The sequence below is a fragment of the Sorex araneus genome, chromosome X (assembly GCF_027595985.1).
Source record: "Sorex araneus isolate mSorAra2 chromosome X, mSorAra2.pri, whole genome shotgun sequence".
Taxonomy (NCBI): domain Eukaryota; kingdom Metazoa; phylum Chordata; class Mammalia; order Eulipotyphla; family Soricidae; genus Sorex; species Sorex araneus.
The window spans coordinates 15,814,238-15,831,611 of record NC_073313.1 but is presented as its reverse complement, the minus strand read 5'-3'; the positions used below and the strand labels follow the sequence as shown (position 1 = coordinate 15,831,611).

At 42.9% G+C, this 17,374-nt stretch overlaps 2 protein-coding genes across 7 annotated transcripts in view; one reads left to right on the top strand and one right to left on the bottom strand.

The window, feature by feature from the left end:
- The window catches only part of AP1S2 (adaptor related protein complex 1 subunit sigma 2), a 29,835-nt gene extending 22,233 nt beyond the window's left edge, over positions 1 to 7,602 (top strand). For 3 of the 6 annotated variants that reach the window (XR_008627222.1, XR_008627223.1, XR_008627224.1), the window contains 2 exons: positions 1,176 to 4,891; positions 6,146 to 7,602. Coding sequence is in view for 2 of the 6 variants with exons in the window: in XM_055120313.1 (XP_054976288.1) it covers positions 4,988 to 5,039; positions 6,146 to 6,153 (60 nt within the window). In the remaining 4 variants the exon portion in view is untranslated. Of the gene's footprint in view, positions 1 to 1,175; positions 4,892 to 4,987; positions 5,040 to 6,145 lie in introns of all 6 variants that reach the window. The other 3 variants (XR_008627225.1, XM_055120313.1, XM_055120314.1) reach the window with 2 other exon arrangements.
- The window catches only part of ZRSR2 (zinc finger CCCH-type, RNA binding motif and serine/arginine rich 2), a 41,685-nt gene continuing 30,797 nt past the window's right edge, over positions 6,487 to 17,374 (bottom strand). The window contains exons 9-11 of the mRNA XM_055120312.1: positions 17,246 to 17,301; positions 16,464 to 16,573; positions 6,487 to 13,086 (exon numbers count right to left, since the gene is read on the bottom strand). Of these exons, the coding sequence (XP_054976287.1) occupies positions 12,491 to 13,086; positions 16,464 to 16,573; positions 17,246 to 17,301 (762 nt within the window). The 3' untranslated portion in view covers positions 6,487 to 12,490. The remainder of the gene's footprint in view (positions 13,087 to 16,463; positions 16,574 to 17,245; positions 17,302 to 17,374) is intronic.

The window sequence follows — 17,374 nt, the reverse complement described above, 5'->3', positions numbered from 1 at the left end:
TCTCTTAGTTGTTTTGGAATTAAGGATGAATATTTAAGTGGTTTTCCCCTGTACTTTGGTATTTAGTGGTTTTATCCCCGTACTTTGATGTTTAGTGGTTACATAAGAGTTTTGTGACATATTGGAACACTACATGACTCTGTAGCCGAGCTGCATAAATATGAAGGTGATGGAATTTGAAAAACACATACACAGTTTAGATTTAACTCGGGACACCTGGGTCAGTGTAAAACCTCACCTCAGTTTACTTGATGTGCTAAGCATATTTTTAGACACATTTTCAGGCATACACACTTAACAAATATTTTTGGAGTGTTCTTTTAAAATCTATCTTGAAGATTTTTTTAAGCACTGTGATTTACAGTATGGATACTGATCAGGTTCCATACACAGTGTTACAACACCACACCCGCCATGAGTGTCTACTTCCTGTCATAAAGGTTTTTAAGTAACACCCTTGGTCTCAAAGCAGACTGAATTGTTCAAAACCTTCATGGCCATCCCCCATCCTTTTCCATGTTTCACTGCCCTGGTGAGCTTCGGCCCCAGCATGGGTGTGGTGTTGGGGTATATGCGGAAACCCTACCAACGACTCTTAGAAAATCGTAAGGCGCTGTAGACAGAACAAAATTTGAAGGGGGGTAAAAAAAAACTCCAGGGAAGAAAATTCTAACTTGAATTTTCAGTTAACTCAGTATTGCCCTGATGACTCCCTGAAATTCTTTTCAGTGTAGTATTACTAATGGCAGTACTTTGGGATTTTTGTAAGATACGGGTCATAATTTTGATTACCCAGGATATAGTGAAGTTATGGAAAATGAAGCTGAACTCCTGGGTACTGTTTAGAAGTTAAACATTCAAGGGGTTGAGAGAAAGTGCAGAGGGTAAGAAAGTGCATATGGACAACCCTTGTTCAATCCCCAGTAACCCACATGGGCCCCAGAACCCTGCCAGGAGTGATCCCTGAGCACAGCGCCTGCAGTAAACCCTGAGCACTGCCAGGTGTGGCCCCCAAACTATGGGGAAAAATGCTAAATATTTAGTGAAAGCCAAAGAACAAAACCACAAAAAAAAGAAAGTTTCCGTTTTCTTTACTCTGCACTAGCCATTGTAGAAATCTGCTTGTCTGTGTTAGTTTGTATACTGTGTGTAAGAATATTGCATTTCTTTTGTAGCCACGCCATGAATATTTTAATGTCCCTGTGTACTAAATGACTACTCATCGCCCATGCAGAATTTCACGAGGAAATAGAGCTGATACACTTATGAAAAGAAAATATCCTCAGCTTGGTGACTGGTTATCTTCTAATAATAGAACCAATAACCTTACCATTGTAATTTTTCCTGTTCTCATTCTTTTTGGTTTTATTTTCATTCTCTATGTGTTCTTAATACAGCTTATTCCTGCTTGCAACTGAATTAATTTCCTTCTTGAAAAAAGTGACCTATGAATGTGTGAATAACATCTTAAACTCATGCATGTCATTTATGAACTATCTGTGATAAATCTTAAAAGAGGAAAAACCTAGTTGTCTTTAATATGTTTACCAAAGAAAATACAACTGGAATGTTAGGTTGCAAAAAGCAGTGCCATAATATATAGCATGGTTTGTTCTTCAAATGTTGGGTGGAGGGAATGAAGCTCTATTTAGTATGGTTATATTACTGTCTATATGAACTAATATGTATAAAGGGTATTTGGAAATAATATAAGAAAATAACATCTGTATTATTATATAATATTTAAGATACAACAAACATTCACAGTACTTAATTTGTAACATCACAGTTATGGCATTATATTTGTACTATACAATATTAAACAATCCCTTTAAGAGATATCAGAAAACTGTCAGAAATATGTCCACTATAGCTCATCTGCAGTCAATAGTTCAGTAGTAATTAACCATTTCAAAGTATTAATACTGAGCTTATATAGTTAAAGATGATAAGATTTGGTTTATGTAGAAATATTGTTATGGTTCTTCTAATATAAAAAGCCTTAAATACTGAGTATATATTTCTGAATAGTAAAACCTTTAACATTGATCATTATCATACTTTCAAAATACAGTATATTTTATTATACAAGGAAAAGTACCAAATCATTATCTACACCTAGAGAGTTTAAAACTCAAGTGTACTAAGTTACTATCAAACAATAAATACAAAAGATGCTTAAACTAGTTTGCCACTAAAAGAAGGCCTGTAACAGCACACACTAGGACAAGAAGGCATATCACTTATTTCCATTCTTTTCATTCTCACTGTACTACATTGCATTTGAAGCAGCTGGGTGAGCTATCAAATGAGGATACATTGAGGGCATTTGAAAACATTGGTCTTTTGTTTCCATTTTCCCCTCCATCCCTCTCCCTGCCCTGCAATGTTATTCATCTGGTTTGAAGACTGCATAAATATGTCCTGTGTCATGCCTGTTTGCTTTGAATGTCCTGTGCTGTAACAAAAAGTTGCTCCTTTTGTTATCTGTATACAGCTGCTTGCTTTAAATTGGTAGATTCTGAAATCGCTTTCCTTGCATGTCTAAAATAAAAGCATTGCATGTACTTTGACGTGAATGACTATTTTCTTCCCTCACTCTTTTGAATTATGTACTTTGTTTTATCTTTCTAGATAATTCTTTAAAATTATGGTTTAAAAATACCAATTGACCAGCTTAACCATTTTCAAGTATACCATTCAGTAAAGTATATTCACGTGGTCATGCAACAAACCTCTCACAGCCTTAGCTGGCAAAACTAAACTTGGTGCCCATCGAGCAACACCCCTCAGCCATTAGTAACTACCATTGTACTTTTTCCATGAATTTGGCCACTTTAAGTAATAGTTTTTCTAAGGAATTTTGAGTCATACTTGCAATGTGAACACGTAAAAAATTATATTTTATAATCAATTCACACACTTGTACTATTTGTACAATATCTAATAGAATGTGTAAGTGAGTCTTTGAAGCAAGGCCTTTTAGAAGGCCCATAAGAAAGACACATAATTTGAGAAATTAAGGTCTTTTAGAACGAAAGAATTTAAACAATGCATTTGATAAGCAACATGATTCTCTTTACGAAATATTGTATGCAACTATAGGCGTAGAGCACAGAGGAAGTTGGACCAGCTCCAGGGAATAGATGACACATGGATGAGCTAAGAATGTTAAATGATAAAATGTAATGCAGGCATCCCTGACTAAAAGCATTCAAGTTTATTTGATTTTTAAAATCATTTAACATTACACGGAAATTGTTTCCTCCATTTAACATGTTACTGAGATGTGTGTACTTTCAGTGTATGTAGTGCTTAAAGCTAAACAGTATTAGTGCAAGACAGACATCACTCTTGAGAGTGGTGCATCGTTTCCTTTAGACTTCTCTTAAAACCTTTTAATTATGGGGCCAGGGAAATAACTTTTTTAAAATAGGCTGGGGCACATGCTTTATATGAGAGCCCCCAGTACTGGATGGTTCCCCCAAGCTCTGAAGGAAACAGCCCCAAGTACCCTGCCAGCAGAATCCCCCAAGCATTACTCGGTCTAACAAAAAGCAAATAACAATGTTCATCATGAGAACTCAAGATATGTGAATAGAATCGTAGAAGGAAACCTTATGTATGCATCATCACTTGTCTCAAGTGTCCATAACCATTCACTCATGTACTTGTTTCATTGGCTCCACCCTCATTTTTGCCTCTGTATTTGAGAGCAAGCCCTACATCGATACCTGTCATTTCATCTTTAACGCTTCAGTATGCATCTGTAAGGGACAGGCACCACACCCTTCAAACTAATGTGAGACTTGTGAGACGTTACTGTTTTGGGCATATCGAATACGCCATGGGGAGCTTGCCAGACTCTGCCGTGTGGTTGGGATACTCTCGGTAGCTTGCCGGGCTCTCCAAGAGGGACGGAGGAATCGGACCCAGGTTGGCTGCCTGCAAGGCAAATGCCCTACCCGTTGTGCTATCATTCCAGTCCTAAAGACTATTCCTAATATCTTATTCCTGGTTCACTTTTTCTGTTCTCTGAAAGTGCATTTTTGTAATCAGTTTGTTAGAATCACAGGCTGAATGCTTTTTAAAAATATCATTTGTTTCTTATCTTCCACATTTAGAGCTGTAGTTTGCCTAAATGCAATCTGGTGGTAGGGCAAGAGTACCTGATGGGTAAGAAGACTGCCTTTTGAATGCCCATTTTTGACCAGGGATGCAACTCAGTGGTAGAGCATTGCTTTGTATATCTAAGGCCCTGGGTTCCATCCCTGGCACAACCGCGAGGGTGGGGAAGGAAGGGGGAAGAGAACACCTTCCCACCAAAAGCAGGTCTTGCTAATATTTAAATACAAAACACAAAAAATGTCATCAAGGGCCAGAAAGACAGTACAGCGGGTAAGGCGCTTGCTTGCCTTGCGAGTAAGTGGCCAATCTGGGTTCGATCCCTGGCATCCCATACAGTCCCCCAAGCACTGCCAGAAGTGATTCCTGGGTGCAGAGCCAAGGAGTAACCCCTGAGCATTGCAGGGTGTGGCCCCAAAGCAAACAATCAAACCCTGTCATCAAATTAAATTTCTATGATTGGCTTACAGTGCCTTCAGTACTAAATGCCAAATACCTTCATTCAAACTGCAGTTGCATAACAATATCAAGCTAATATTTTGTGAGCGTTTTCAGTAAATCAGGCACTGCGCCATCGCGATCTCAACGTATGAAAGGTAAGTACTGTATTTCTTTCCACTTTAAGGAAACAGATAGTTGTGTTTAAGTGTTTTACTTAAAATGATCCCATATGGCACTTTACATATAATTAAATTAATATGAATTTATGACTTAATATAATTTTTGTTTTCCTTGTTTTGTGCTGTACCAAAATTAGGATGCAAAAGTAAGTGTATTATTGGATACTGAAAACAGTAATTCATAATCTTGTTCTTATTTCAATTTCTCCTAATTGTCTTTAAAAATGCCTTTTTATAATCAGTTTGAACCAGATTCCAAACAAGTCTCCATCCCAGCACTGTTTCCCTCCATAGGTAATATGCCTTTGTTGTTTATTTTTTCGATCACACCTGGCAGGGGTCACTCCTGGTGGTGTTCGGGTGATCATGAGGTGCCAGGAATCAAATCTGGGCCTCCAGCAGGCAAAGCATGCGCTCAACCCATTGCGCTCTCTCTCTGCCCCTGCGTTAGGATGTCTTTTAATCCAGTTCTTGCTAGAGATACCTGACGTCTGAGCTACCTTTTGAACCTCGTGATGGGCCAATTCAACCTTTGGGAGCTTTTTTAATATTTTTTTCTAATTATGCTTGCTTTGTCTTCCTTTGACATTTCGAAGTGTATTTCGGGGCGAGAGAGATAGTCCAGGAGCTAAGTCGCTTGCCTTGCATGTGGCTAGACCATGGTTTGATCTCCAGCACCGTATCTGGTCTCCTGAGCACTGCCAGGGGTTGCTCCTGAGCACAGAGCCAGGAGTAGCCCCTGAGCATTGCTGGGTGTGGCCCCCAAACAAAAAAATATATATATATAATAGTTTAAATTAACTACGAGTATTGTTACATAAGACAAAAATACCCTTATTCCAGAGCATTCTTTTGTGTATGGTGACTCTGGCTGCCCCGAGGCTGTCTGGGAAGGTGACTATTTCTGAAGCTCTACTGCTGGAGATAGTTAAGTAAAAACTGAGTAAGAACTCAGAGGAAAAGACATTTCAAATATAAAAGCCCCGAAAGAGGGCACGGACAATAAAATTAAGAACTCAGGGTTTCCTCCGTGCTTTTTGTTTTAGGGGACACTTGGAATTTGACACTGAGGGATCTTTCCCATAGATAATTTGGTGTCAGTAGTTTTCCTGAATCAGCAGTGGGTTTACCTCAGTTTGACAGCTTTTTGTTTTACAGCAACAGTGCCCAGGGATGTGGGTAGGTAAATCAGGTATTTAATGCATGATGAAATTATCCCCCTGTGGTCTCTGATTTTGGGGGGTGCAAAGCCCTAAGTAGCCTGGGCTCTCAGTGTAGAATGTGTCCCCACCACTGAACTGCTTGCTTTCCTCTTCGGGACTTGCACGGCCTTTCATATCAATCTCGCATTCTTCAGTTTCCCTGGATCTGCTCATCAGAGTCACATTTTCCTTCCACAGGAAGCTGAAACTCCGCGTAGCGTCCTTGAAGAAATTGGACTGACATAAATCTCCTCCCCTGCTGATGACTTCCTGTGGCATTTCACACTGTAGATGGTCACTGCCTTCATGTCCATGTTAGCTAATGGTGTAAGATGACGTCTTGTCAGTATTACTGTTTTTGCTAAGCTGCTTCATTCAGGCCTACACGATTTTTTTAAAAGAAACTTTGGTTAATGAAGTGGTAACTTTAAGGGAATTAATATGAGTTAAAATAATACAGAAAAAGCACCTTTTCTGGATATTTTCAAGTTTATAGGCCCGTTTCCCTTACTTTGATTATGTATATGAAACTGACACAATCAGGAAATATACATTTATTAACCACTGTCTTTTAGCAAAGGGAACAGTTAAATTATGTGAAATCTGGTTTTATGAAACCAAAGACTAGTGTAGTACTTCAGTATACGTGCAAATAAAGGGAATTACAATATTACATACAGAATGAAAATTTAACTCTTGAAACAACATCAAAAATACTCCAAATTTATACCAAAGACCCTTATTAGAAACTTATTACAAACCTTAAAGCAAAGGGAATACACAAATGACAAAATTGGAATGATGCTCTTTTAGCCCCAAAGATTTCTTACACATTCGGACCCAGGGACAATGAATAGAGCTCAACCGTTTCATACTATGGCACACGTTCATTTTTAAGGTCGAGAAATATTTGACTCCTGAGAGAAATGAAAAACTATCTTATGGCAAAATGTGTTCTTTTCTTCACCAAGTGTTACGTAAGTCTTGGTTAAAGCACGACTCTTTTTTCTGGGGTGCTAGTTACTGCCACGTTAATTTTGCTTCCCTCCACTTAGAAGTGCTGCCAATGCTAAGGCAACTTTCTCCCCTTCTGTGACACTGCCCAGTATCAAAAGTATTATAAAAATAAAAAGGGACACCGCCTTCATATAAAAGGGAGAGCCGAATGAGGTAAAATGACATTAGTGGGCCGGTATTTTCAAAGCTGTCAAATCGTTTTAGTGTCACTTTCGTGTATCTTAAATCTGTGGAAACACGTTTTTATAATTTACATTTTCACTTGTACCTGCTGGGCTGGATTAAGCTTCATTGTGATTCTGACCAACATTTAGGCCATGGGAACACCGTCTTATCACATCACCCATTAGTTGTTATAAAATGTCCAACACATACCACTGTAGCGTGCTTTTCTCTTTCCAAAAATTTGACCAAGTGTGGAGAGCTGCTGAAAGAAGAGTTCTGAATTTTTGTTTAGTAAAATGTTGAAAATTCACCTCCATGTGAATGTGGTGGTTGTTAAAAGCACATGCAAGATGCAAGATTTAAGGGATATTCATGTACTTCAAGTTCATTAAAAATAATGTGGATTCCATGCTATTGAGAGCTTATCTATACATTTATTTTCAATCAATAAATGCCGCTTTTAAAACCCTGAAGCATTTGTCTTTTCTACTCTTTCGATTTTACTTGCTAATCACAGGCACTCTAAATCAACCAGATCCCCACCTTCATGAATGAGAGGTGCTGGTAAACGCCCCCACATGAACTGATCTTTGCAAATGACTGCCTGATAGAAGCAGCGAATCAAACCCTTGGTTGTGATAGTTAAGGAGTCTCCTGTTCATTAAAAATGGGAAATGCTGCATACTAAAGCTAAGATATTTAAGACTGAGAAAACTACAATAAAATTTAGTTGCTTACCCAAGTGCCCAAGAATAGAGACTGAATAGAGTGGTACGTCTATCTACACAATGAAATGCTATGCAGCTGTTGGGAAAAATGAAATCATGAAATTTTCTTGTAAATGGATGGACATGGAGAGTATCATGCTGAGTAAAATGAGTCAGAAGGAGAGGGACAGATAGAGAATGACTGCACTCATTTGGGGTATAAAAAATAGTATGAGATTAATATCCGAGGCCAGATAAAACAGGGGCCAACAGAACTGGTCACTGGTTGGAAGTTTGCCACGAGTGTGTGAGGGGCAAGGGAAGTTAGGATAGAGAAGGGACCAGTATGACAATAATAGAAATAATCTATCTGGACAAGAACTGAGTGTTTAAAGTAAGTAAAGGGATATACATGATGACCCTTCAGGATGTGTATTGCAAACCATAATATCCGAAAAGCCAGAGGGAGAGAGGGAGAGAGAGATGCCTGCCACGGAGGCAGGTGGGAGGGAAACTAGGGACATTGGTGGTGGAAAATGTACACTGGTAAATTTAGGGATGGGTGGCGAAACATGTAACTAAAACCCATTCATGAACAACTTTGTAACTGTGATTCAATAAAAAAAATAAAATTAAGTTGCTAGTCTGAAAAAAAAAACCCAACTCGACAGATGAATGAAGAAGTTGTGCTACATATACACAATAGAATATGCAGTTATAAGGTGAAATAATGCAGTTCACTGTAAACTGAGCCGAAACGGAGGGCATCATGTTTAGCAAAGTAAGGAGAAAGACAAATATGGTATGATATCACTCATCCGTTGTTTATGGAGAACAAAGACAAGAGAATGGAGGATATCAAATGACAAATGCTTGTCCCTGGATTACAGGACTAAAGATTCTAAGTAAGGGGGAGATGGAGGAGGAAGAATGATGAGGCAGACAGGGGACAACATAAGGCTACTGGAGGATCTTGGTCACTTTGCTGGTGGCGGGGTAACCGTGTATCAAAACCAACATAACACTAGACATGACCCCAAACTTCAATCATTAAAAAATCTTTTTAAAAGACTGAAGGAAGTGGGCAGTGGGAGAAGATCTGGACACTGGTGTGGATTCTGAATACCATCTGCTGGAAACATTATTATAAGCCACAGTGCTAAAGACAAAATCGGAAGAAAAAAAACTACCTGTAGGCTTGAAGAGCCTCCAACACTGCTACGAACTTGCCAGTAGTTTAAAAAACGCTGCTGCTCTCCATAGCACATTGCCCATTGGCACATGAGGGAAATGTCACCAGTTTCTCTTAATTATCTTGAGCACAAGCTGGTGTTTATCTAATTTTTTCCTCCAGGATCTATTAAGATGATTCATCTTTGAATATCGTATTTAATTGGGACTATCTTGGCGTATTTAGTAAAGTACTGAAAAATATTTAATTTAGTGCTACTTGTTCAGCATTAGTGAATGTAGTAATCACAAAAATTTCAGTCTTTTCAAGGGTAAAATAGGCAATTAAAATCTAGAGTAAATCAATTTTCAAAGTGAAATTTATTTTGGACGTTTATATGACTGCAGATTAGAGGGTTCTTATTTTCAGTGGCTGTCACTGAGAAGTTCCAATCTTGAAGACTTTTTCCAATCTCATTTATTAGGTTCATTTGTGCATCCCTAAGTTCTTATTTCTAAACTGCAAACTGCCAAATGCCACATACAATGAAATTTAAGATACCTAGTATATTTTGGGGAAGGAGGCTACAAAGAAAGTAAAAACTTTATGAAGATGCGTGAGAGCACCTTTTCGTTTTTATGATCTAGAATATAAGGATGATATTGTGCATCAAGCCTCTGACAGGAAGTTCTCTGGTCAGTTTTCTGATTTCTTTTTCCCAGAAATACTTTAACATTAGTCATCTTCAATAGCAATGACCTAAAAATGACCTAAGGTCAGCTTTCTTCATAAATAACACCAAAACTATAAAAACTATAAACATGCTAATGGACCTTCCTGTGGATATGGGGCTGAGGAGAGACAAATGGACTCTGCCCTTTAGTGCTTTAAAATGGAGAAAGTGAGTCTTAAAGTTGATTAACTATTGCATGTAGAAAAATCCAACAGATGAAGGGACGAGCAATTTTTAATGGAAGAGCCAAATGCAATGGCCATTCTATGCAGAAAAGGTTTGACTTTGGAGAAATAAACAAACATAAAATTCACCAAACAGCAAAGACTAATATAAGCTCGTGGTGTGGGAATAGGAAACTTTGCTGTCAGCAGAACAGAACTGTTTCAATACTTGCAGGAGGCGATTTGAAATTCTTTACTATTCACATCAGTGGAATTTTTCCTAAAGAACTGTGTGGAAGTATTGAAAGTTCTTAGTTCACCACATGGTGGTTTGTGGCATAGGAATCTTGAACAATAAAAAATTTAAATGACAAAGAACCAACAACAGGGCAATAGATGGCTGGATAAATGTGAGTAAAAATAACATTAAGAATCGGGCTTGCAGACCGCTGTTGGTGAGGATGTGGGGAGAAAGGGACCCTTCTACACTGCTGGTGGGAACGCCGACTGGTTCAGCCCTTCTGGAAAACAATATGGACGCTTCTCAAAAAATTAGAAATTCAGCTCCCATTTGACCCAGCAATACCACTTCTGGGAATATATCCTAGAAAAGCAAAAAAGTATAGTCGAAATGACATCTGCACTTATATGTTCATCGCGGCACTGTTTACAATAGCCAGAATCTGGAAAAATCCGAGTGCCTGAGAACAGATGACTGGTTAAAGAAACTTTTGTACATCTATACAATGGAATACTATGCAGCTGTTAGAAAAGATGAAGTCATGAACTTTGCATATAAGTGGATCAACATGGAAAGTATCATGCTAAGTGAAATGAGTCAGAAAGAGATAGACACAGAAAGACTGCACTAATCTGTGGAATATAAAATAACAGAATGGGAGACTAAAACCCAAAAATAGTAGAACTAAGTACCAGGAGGTTTGCTCTACGGTTTGGAAGCCGGCCTCACATGCTGGGCGAAAAGGCAGCTCGGATTCAAGGACCCACGCGGGAAGGGAGATGCGTGCTGAAAGTAGACTAGAGGCTGAACACGATGGCCACTCAATACCCATATTGCAAACCACAACACCCAAAAGGAGAGAGAGAGAACAAAACAGAATACCCTGCCACAGAGGTGGGGTGAGGTGTGGGGGGATGGGATTGGGGCTGGGAGGGATACGGGGTTCATTGGTGGTGGAGAATGAGCACTGGTGAGGGAAGGGTTCTCGAACATTGTATGAGGGAAACACAAGCATGAAAATGTTTAAATCTGTAGCTGTATCCTCACAGATACAGTAGTTAAAAAATAAAGAAATTTAAAAAATGAATCAGGCTTGCGGGGCTGGAGTGACAGTACAGCGGGTAGGGTGTTTGCCTTACATGCAGCCAACCGAGGTTCGATTCCCAGCATCCCATGTGGTCCCCAGGAATAATTCCTGAGTGCAGAACCAGGAGGAACCCTTGTGCATCGCCAGGTATGACCAAAAAAGCAAAAAAAAAATCGGCCTTACTCAGAGGAAGAGGGCCAGATACAGAACCATCTCGTTCGTAGTGGGATGTAAAGAAACATAAGAAGACACCCGGAGAGTCAGCCTGCAGAACCGAATTCACCAAGGGGTGAAGAGGGTGGGACGGGACCTTGAGACATTAGCCAGGGGACACTGACAATCTCATTGCAACACTGTATGCCTGAAACTTTTTATTAGTTTTGTAAATCATGATGCCTAAAAATTTTTTTTAAAGAATAAGGCTTGCAGCATCGTAAGTGAATAAAAGTGTGGTAGATTTACAGAATGGAATATATGAAAAATGAAACCCTGCTTTTTGTTACAACACAGACGAAGCAGGAGGGGATCATACTAAGTGAAGTCAGATGGGCCAAGACAAATACCAGATGATCTCAGACTTGGGGGATACGAGGGAACAAATAACATCCACTGAGAAGCAAACCTTAGACTCTGACAACAGAAGTTACCCAAAGGGGAAAGGAAGGGTCTGTGATGGAGGGTACTGGCACTTTGGTGACAGGCATGGGGTAGGAACGCTGGACCCCTAAATTTTCGAATTTTGGGCTGCACCTGGCAGTATTCCCTGCAGTGCCCCAGGGACTACGTGGTGCTGGAGATCATCAAATCCAGGCCTCCCTTACGCAAACCATGCACACTAGCCCTTTACTGCCCTGAAAATGACAAACATTTACACTCTTGGAACCAATGTTAACTCAATCAATTTACAAAAGCAGGGCTTTGTGAAACAGGACAATATTTTATACAGGGGAAAACAGCATATTCGACCACAGCCACAGAGGATCTCTGTGTGAAAAATGGATACACACCCAAAGGAGAAGAAAGGCGAAGCCATACTGGAATGCTAAAGGGTCATTGATAAGGGACAGGCAGGGTGACAGGAATTTTCAACTCATGATCATTTTTGGTTTCCTAGACTACCGCCAAGTGATTATCCGAGAAAAGCGTTTCCCACAAGGGCTGCACCAGACTCCAGTCCACTGTGGGCGCCTTGGGCCCGCAGTCAGGTCAGCAGCCTTCACAATAAATACCTTACACCATCGTCCAGAATGCAGCCTCGTTACTTGGCTGCCGGGCTGTGCACAGTTCTGTCTCTACTCCTGGACCTCCGCCTGCCGCGGCTCCTGGACCGGGAGAAACTGCGACTGCGGCTGCGGCTCCCGCTCCAGCTCCAGCTGCGGCTGCGGCTCTGCCTTCGGCTCAGGCTCTGCCTTCGGCCCCGGCTGCGGCTGCGGCTGCCACTGCGGCTGCGGCTGCGGCTGGGCCTGCGGCTGCGGCTGGGCCTCCCGCGGCTGTGGCTCGTGCTGCGGGCCCTCTTGCTCCTCCTGCCGCGTGAACAGTGCCTCTCCCGGCTCCTGGAGGCGTACCGCTGCGACCTCCTCTCCCGCTGGGTGCTGCGCCTCCGCTTCCCCGCTTCCCCGTTCCTCTTGTAGGCGTGGGCAGGGCTGGGGCTCCTCCTCCTCCGGGGCCGGCTGTAGTACTCGTCGTGGTGGCCCGGCCGCTCTCTCCTGTCAGCGTTCTTCCCCGAGGAGCCCGTCCGATCCGGAGACAGGTGAATGTCTCGGTTGGCTTCCCAGAACTCGTTGTTGGGGTTTCGGAACACATGAAGGAAGTTGCAGTGCTTGCCTCTCGGGCACTGCTGTATTTCAAACAAACCTGCGAGGGGAGGAAAGAGCATTCACCACGGCGCCTGGACCTTCCCCGAGGCGCAGGTGGGACACAGCCCTTTCTTGCTGTGACTAAGGGGGCGGACGGGCAGTGACAGCCTACTTTTGCTTTCCAGAACTTCAAAGCTGCTCTGGCCAAGGGTACTGCCCGAAGGAATGAGGCAGGAGTAGGAGCTCGAGTCTGGCTCCCTCGTGGCCGTGGGCTGGGGGCCCACAGAACACAGAGCAAGTGTGCCGAGGGTCACACACAGCACTGGTGAAAACACAGATCCCAATGCACACTGGCGCTCCCGTGCTGGCACGCTCTGCAGGGCGAGGCGGGGGCAGGACGGGCCACTAGTCAAGAGAGCCTGTACTTCCTCTGTCGTTTTGTTGTGTTTCAGTTTGGGGGGAGGGCAGGGGGCTCACACCCAGTGGTGCTCAGAGCTTACTTTACTCCCAGCAATGACTCCTGCACACTTGGGGGACCATATGGGGTGCTGGGGATCAAGCCTAAGTCTGCTGCATCAGGGCCAGCGCTCAACCTGCTGTTTCATGTCTCTGGCCCCGAGTGTGTATTTTCTTTACGTTACAAGGTGCTGAGAGACTGGTCTAATGCTCCCACCTTACTGCAGGCTTTAACCTCCCCGACCAAGGCTGGCATCTGAACAGGGAACTATCCTTCGCTTTCATTTGGTTTGTTTCTCAGGCCACACTGGCTATGCCCAGGCTTATTCCTGGCGGGCTCAGAGGACACAGATGAGGTGCCAGGGATTGCAGTCAGGCCTGCTGTGTGCAAGGCAAGCACCCGACCCACTGTACTATCTCTCTGGCGCCAAGCGTGTGTTTTCTTTACATTTGAAATGAGAGAGTGGTCTAATAAGGATGCTTCTGACCAACGTGGGCATCTGAACAGAGAGAGCCTTTGCTCTGGTCTGTTTTCAGGCCTGTTAGCTGTGTTCAGGGCTAACTTCCGGCTATGTGCTCATTGATCATTCCTAAGCAGTGCTCAGGGGAACCATATGCAGACTTAGAGATCCAACCAGGGCCAGCTGCATGCCAGACAAGTGCCTGGGCCACTGTATTGTCTCTCTGGCTCCCTTTTTGGAGTTCTCAAACTTTTTTTTTGGTGATACCAGCTGTGTTCAGGGTTACTCCTGACGGTATGAGGGGACGATAATGTGGTGCCAGGGACTGAACCAGACTTGGCCACTTGTAAGGCAAGCACCTTAACCTCTGGACTGCCTCTCCAGCCTCAACCTTTATCTCTAAACTGAAAATCCTCAAATAATGCAAAAATAGCTAAAAATACCTCCCTGCTATATGCTACCTGTGAAAATTGGGTAGGAGTCCCAAATGTAAAGACGTATCAGTACTTATCATTTTGGTAGTTTGGGGGCCACATCTGGTGGTTCTCACGGCTTACTCTGGGGCTATGTGCTCAGGGTAACTTAGGCAGGCCTTGGGGAGAACACAGGGGTGGTGCTGGGGATTGGACCTGAGTTGGCTGCATGCAAGGCAAGTGCCCTACCCACTGTACCATCGCTCTGGCCCCTTAAGTCAATCTTTTTTTAATGTGGGGCTAGGCAATGGACTCTTGGAAAGGACACTAAAGGCATAAGCAACATATAAAAACCAGACAAATTTTTTTAACTTAAAAATGTTTGGGGCTCATGGCCATGGAGATGGCCTAAAGGGCAGGAGCACAATTTTGCATGTGGGAACCTCTGGTTTTATTGCTGTCATTGCATGTCTGCTCCAGCACCACTGGATATGGTCCAATAATCAAAAAAAAAAAAAAGGATGCTGTCAAAGTGAAAAGACAACTCAGAGAACAAGAGAAAATACTCGCAAATCACATCAGTGATATGGAAACTGTCTGAAGACTTTATTAAGAACTCACTGGGGCTGGAGCAATAGCACAGAGGGTAGGGTGGTTGCCTTGCATGCGGCCAACCCGGGTTCCATTCCCAGCATCTGATATGGTCCCCTGAGCACCGCCATGGGTAATTCCTGAGTGTAGAGCCAGGAGTAACCCCTGTGCATCACCGGGTGTGACCCGAAAAGCAAAAAAAAAAAAAAAAAACTCATACAATTCGATAATAAAAGTCAAGGCAAATTAAAAAATGGGGGAAGTATCTGAATAAACAACTCTCCACTAGTGGCCAATAATGGTATGAAAAGATGCTCAACATCACTAGTTACTAGAGAAAAAGACAAGGCTATTGTTTTTAAAAAGCAAGTGAAAAAAAAACTTACTGCCCTGGGTGTGGGAGAAGGGGGGAGTCATATTCACAGGCAGAAGCAATTTGCTGAAATCACACTGGATTCTCCAGAAGTGACAGACACTGAACGGCTTTATGGAGACAAGAGTTCCCTCTCTCAACCCCCATGCCTTTAAACTTCAGGTAGAAGGGCTCTTTAGGTCTTCCAGAGTAAGAAATTCTCTCTCTCCTTTCCCCCTAAGTACGTGGTTTTTGAACAGCATCCATTAAGACCAGGCTACCAGAGATTCAGACTTTCATAAGTGACTGACAGAGTTCTTTGGCACTAAGAGCTAAGTAGGTGAGTGTAAGACACAGAAAAGTCAAGGGCAAGAGAAGCATCCTTTCTTCCTTTCTGACATATTGGCCTCATCACTCAGCAGGTGAGGTTCGTCTAGGTCCACAGGGGAGAAATCATAAATTACGTCGTCTTCCAAAGCGTGGGGCCCTGGGGACTGACTCACTTCCTGTCTCAAGGCCTCTCTCCAGTGAATCACTCTGACGGCTTCAGTGCCGCAACCCAGCCACAGCCCCAAAGCACACCTTGAAGTCATACAGGAAATGTCTCCATAGTCACGCCTGAGGTGGCAGAGACGACAGAGGACTCAGAATAGATAAAGAGGCAGCGAGACCCCAGCTCAGGCTTGGGGCTGAGTGATGATGCACTTTCCGCAGGGGGAAGGCCCTGGGTCAGTCCCCAGCACTGCAAGGCCAAGTGAGGGAAGCCCAAGCAGGGACAACACCCCAGAGAGGCCCCGGGGCAAGAATGCCTTCCCGGGGATTCCACTCTACTGGTATCCTGGGGTCTGAGAGCCCAGGCTGGGATGAGAAGAACGGCATCCCAGCCCTGACTGCATCGCCACTACATTAGAACCTGAGTCGCCTCCCCTAGAAAGTGACCCACAGGGTCTGTGACAGATTTCAAATGGGAGGCCATGGGTCCCGTCCCCAGTCTCCAAAAAATACGCAATCATATGTGACACCCCTTATATAATGATCCCTACCCACCTACTGTATGAGGCAAAAGCCCCTCCACCTCCCCTTAAAGGAATGTTTCCCCCTGAGAATGTTCCTTTGTACAGTAGTGGAACCGCCAAGGGAAAAGTGTCATGCTGCACTTTACCGCAAATTGCCATTTTCCATCGGGTCACCGGGCAGAATTCACAATGAAGTTGGCGGCCTGCATACCATCGCCCATTAAACACAGAGAGGGCTGCTTGGCACTCTTCTTCCCTTTAAACCACAAAGCAAAGGATGCATGTTAAGCTAGGGGTCTCATATGAAGAGCCCTCCCACTGCTAATTAATGCCGCGGACTCTGTTTGTACTACCCAGTGGTTCCTCGAGCTCCTAAAGCTCACGGTTTATTCAGGAACCTTTTGACTAAACATGCCAGGCTTGCCTTGAGTTGAAGCATCTTCAACCAAGAGACGGAACCATTAAAAACACAGAGTGCTTGCCATGGTCAGAATCTGTTCCCTCTTGGCTACAACTGTCGGGCCTCTGATTACAATGGCACAAACGGAACCCAGGTCAAGAGCAAGACTAAGCAGAAATGTTATAATTACTTGTAGGGGACAAAGGCACACTCAGATTGAAAGTCAGGCTTTAATTTCTGGCTGTCAATTCACACTTTTCTATTCTTTAGTCTAGTTACACTCCTTAAGTTTGTACGTTAATTTAATTAAAATTCTACAAGATTCCCTATTACATCAGTATACAGAGAAATGACATGCAAATGTATTATTTCCGAATCCCTGCTATATTTCTACAGCAGTCCTTAGAACTCCCATTTGAGAAAATACCCCGCCCACAAGAGGTACTCAGAAGGAAAACCTCCAACCCGAAGAGTGCCACCACCCTCCCCCATGGCAAGGTGGAAAGAGGTGTTTGTTCAAATACTCACGACTGATACTGAACATACACATTGCCCCTCAGGTGAGGTTCCAGGTTGCAGCTGACCTAATGAGCAACAAAGAATTCCATTATTAAAAACAACAAAGAAGGGACACCCTTCGGTCTCCAAACACCACCG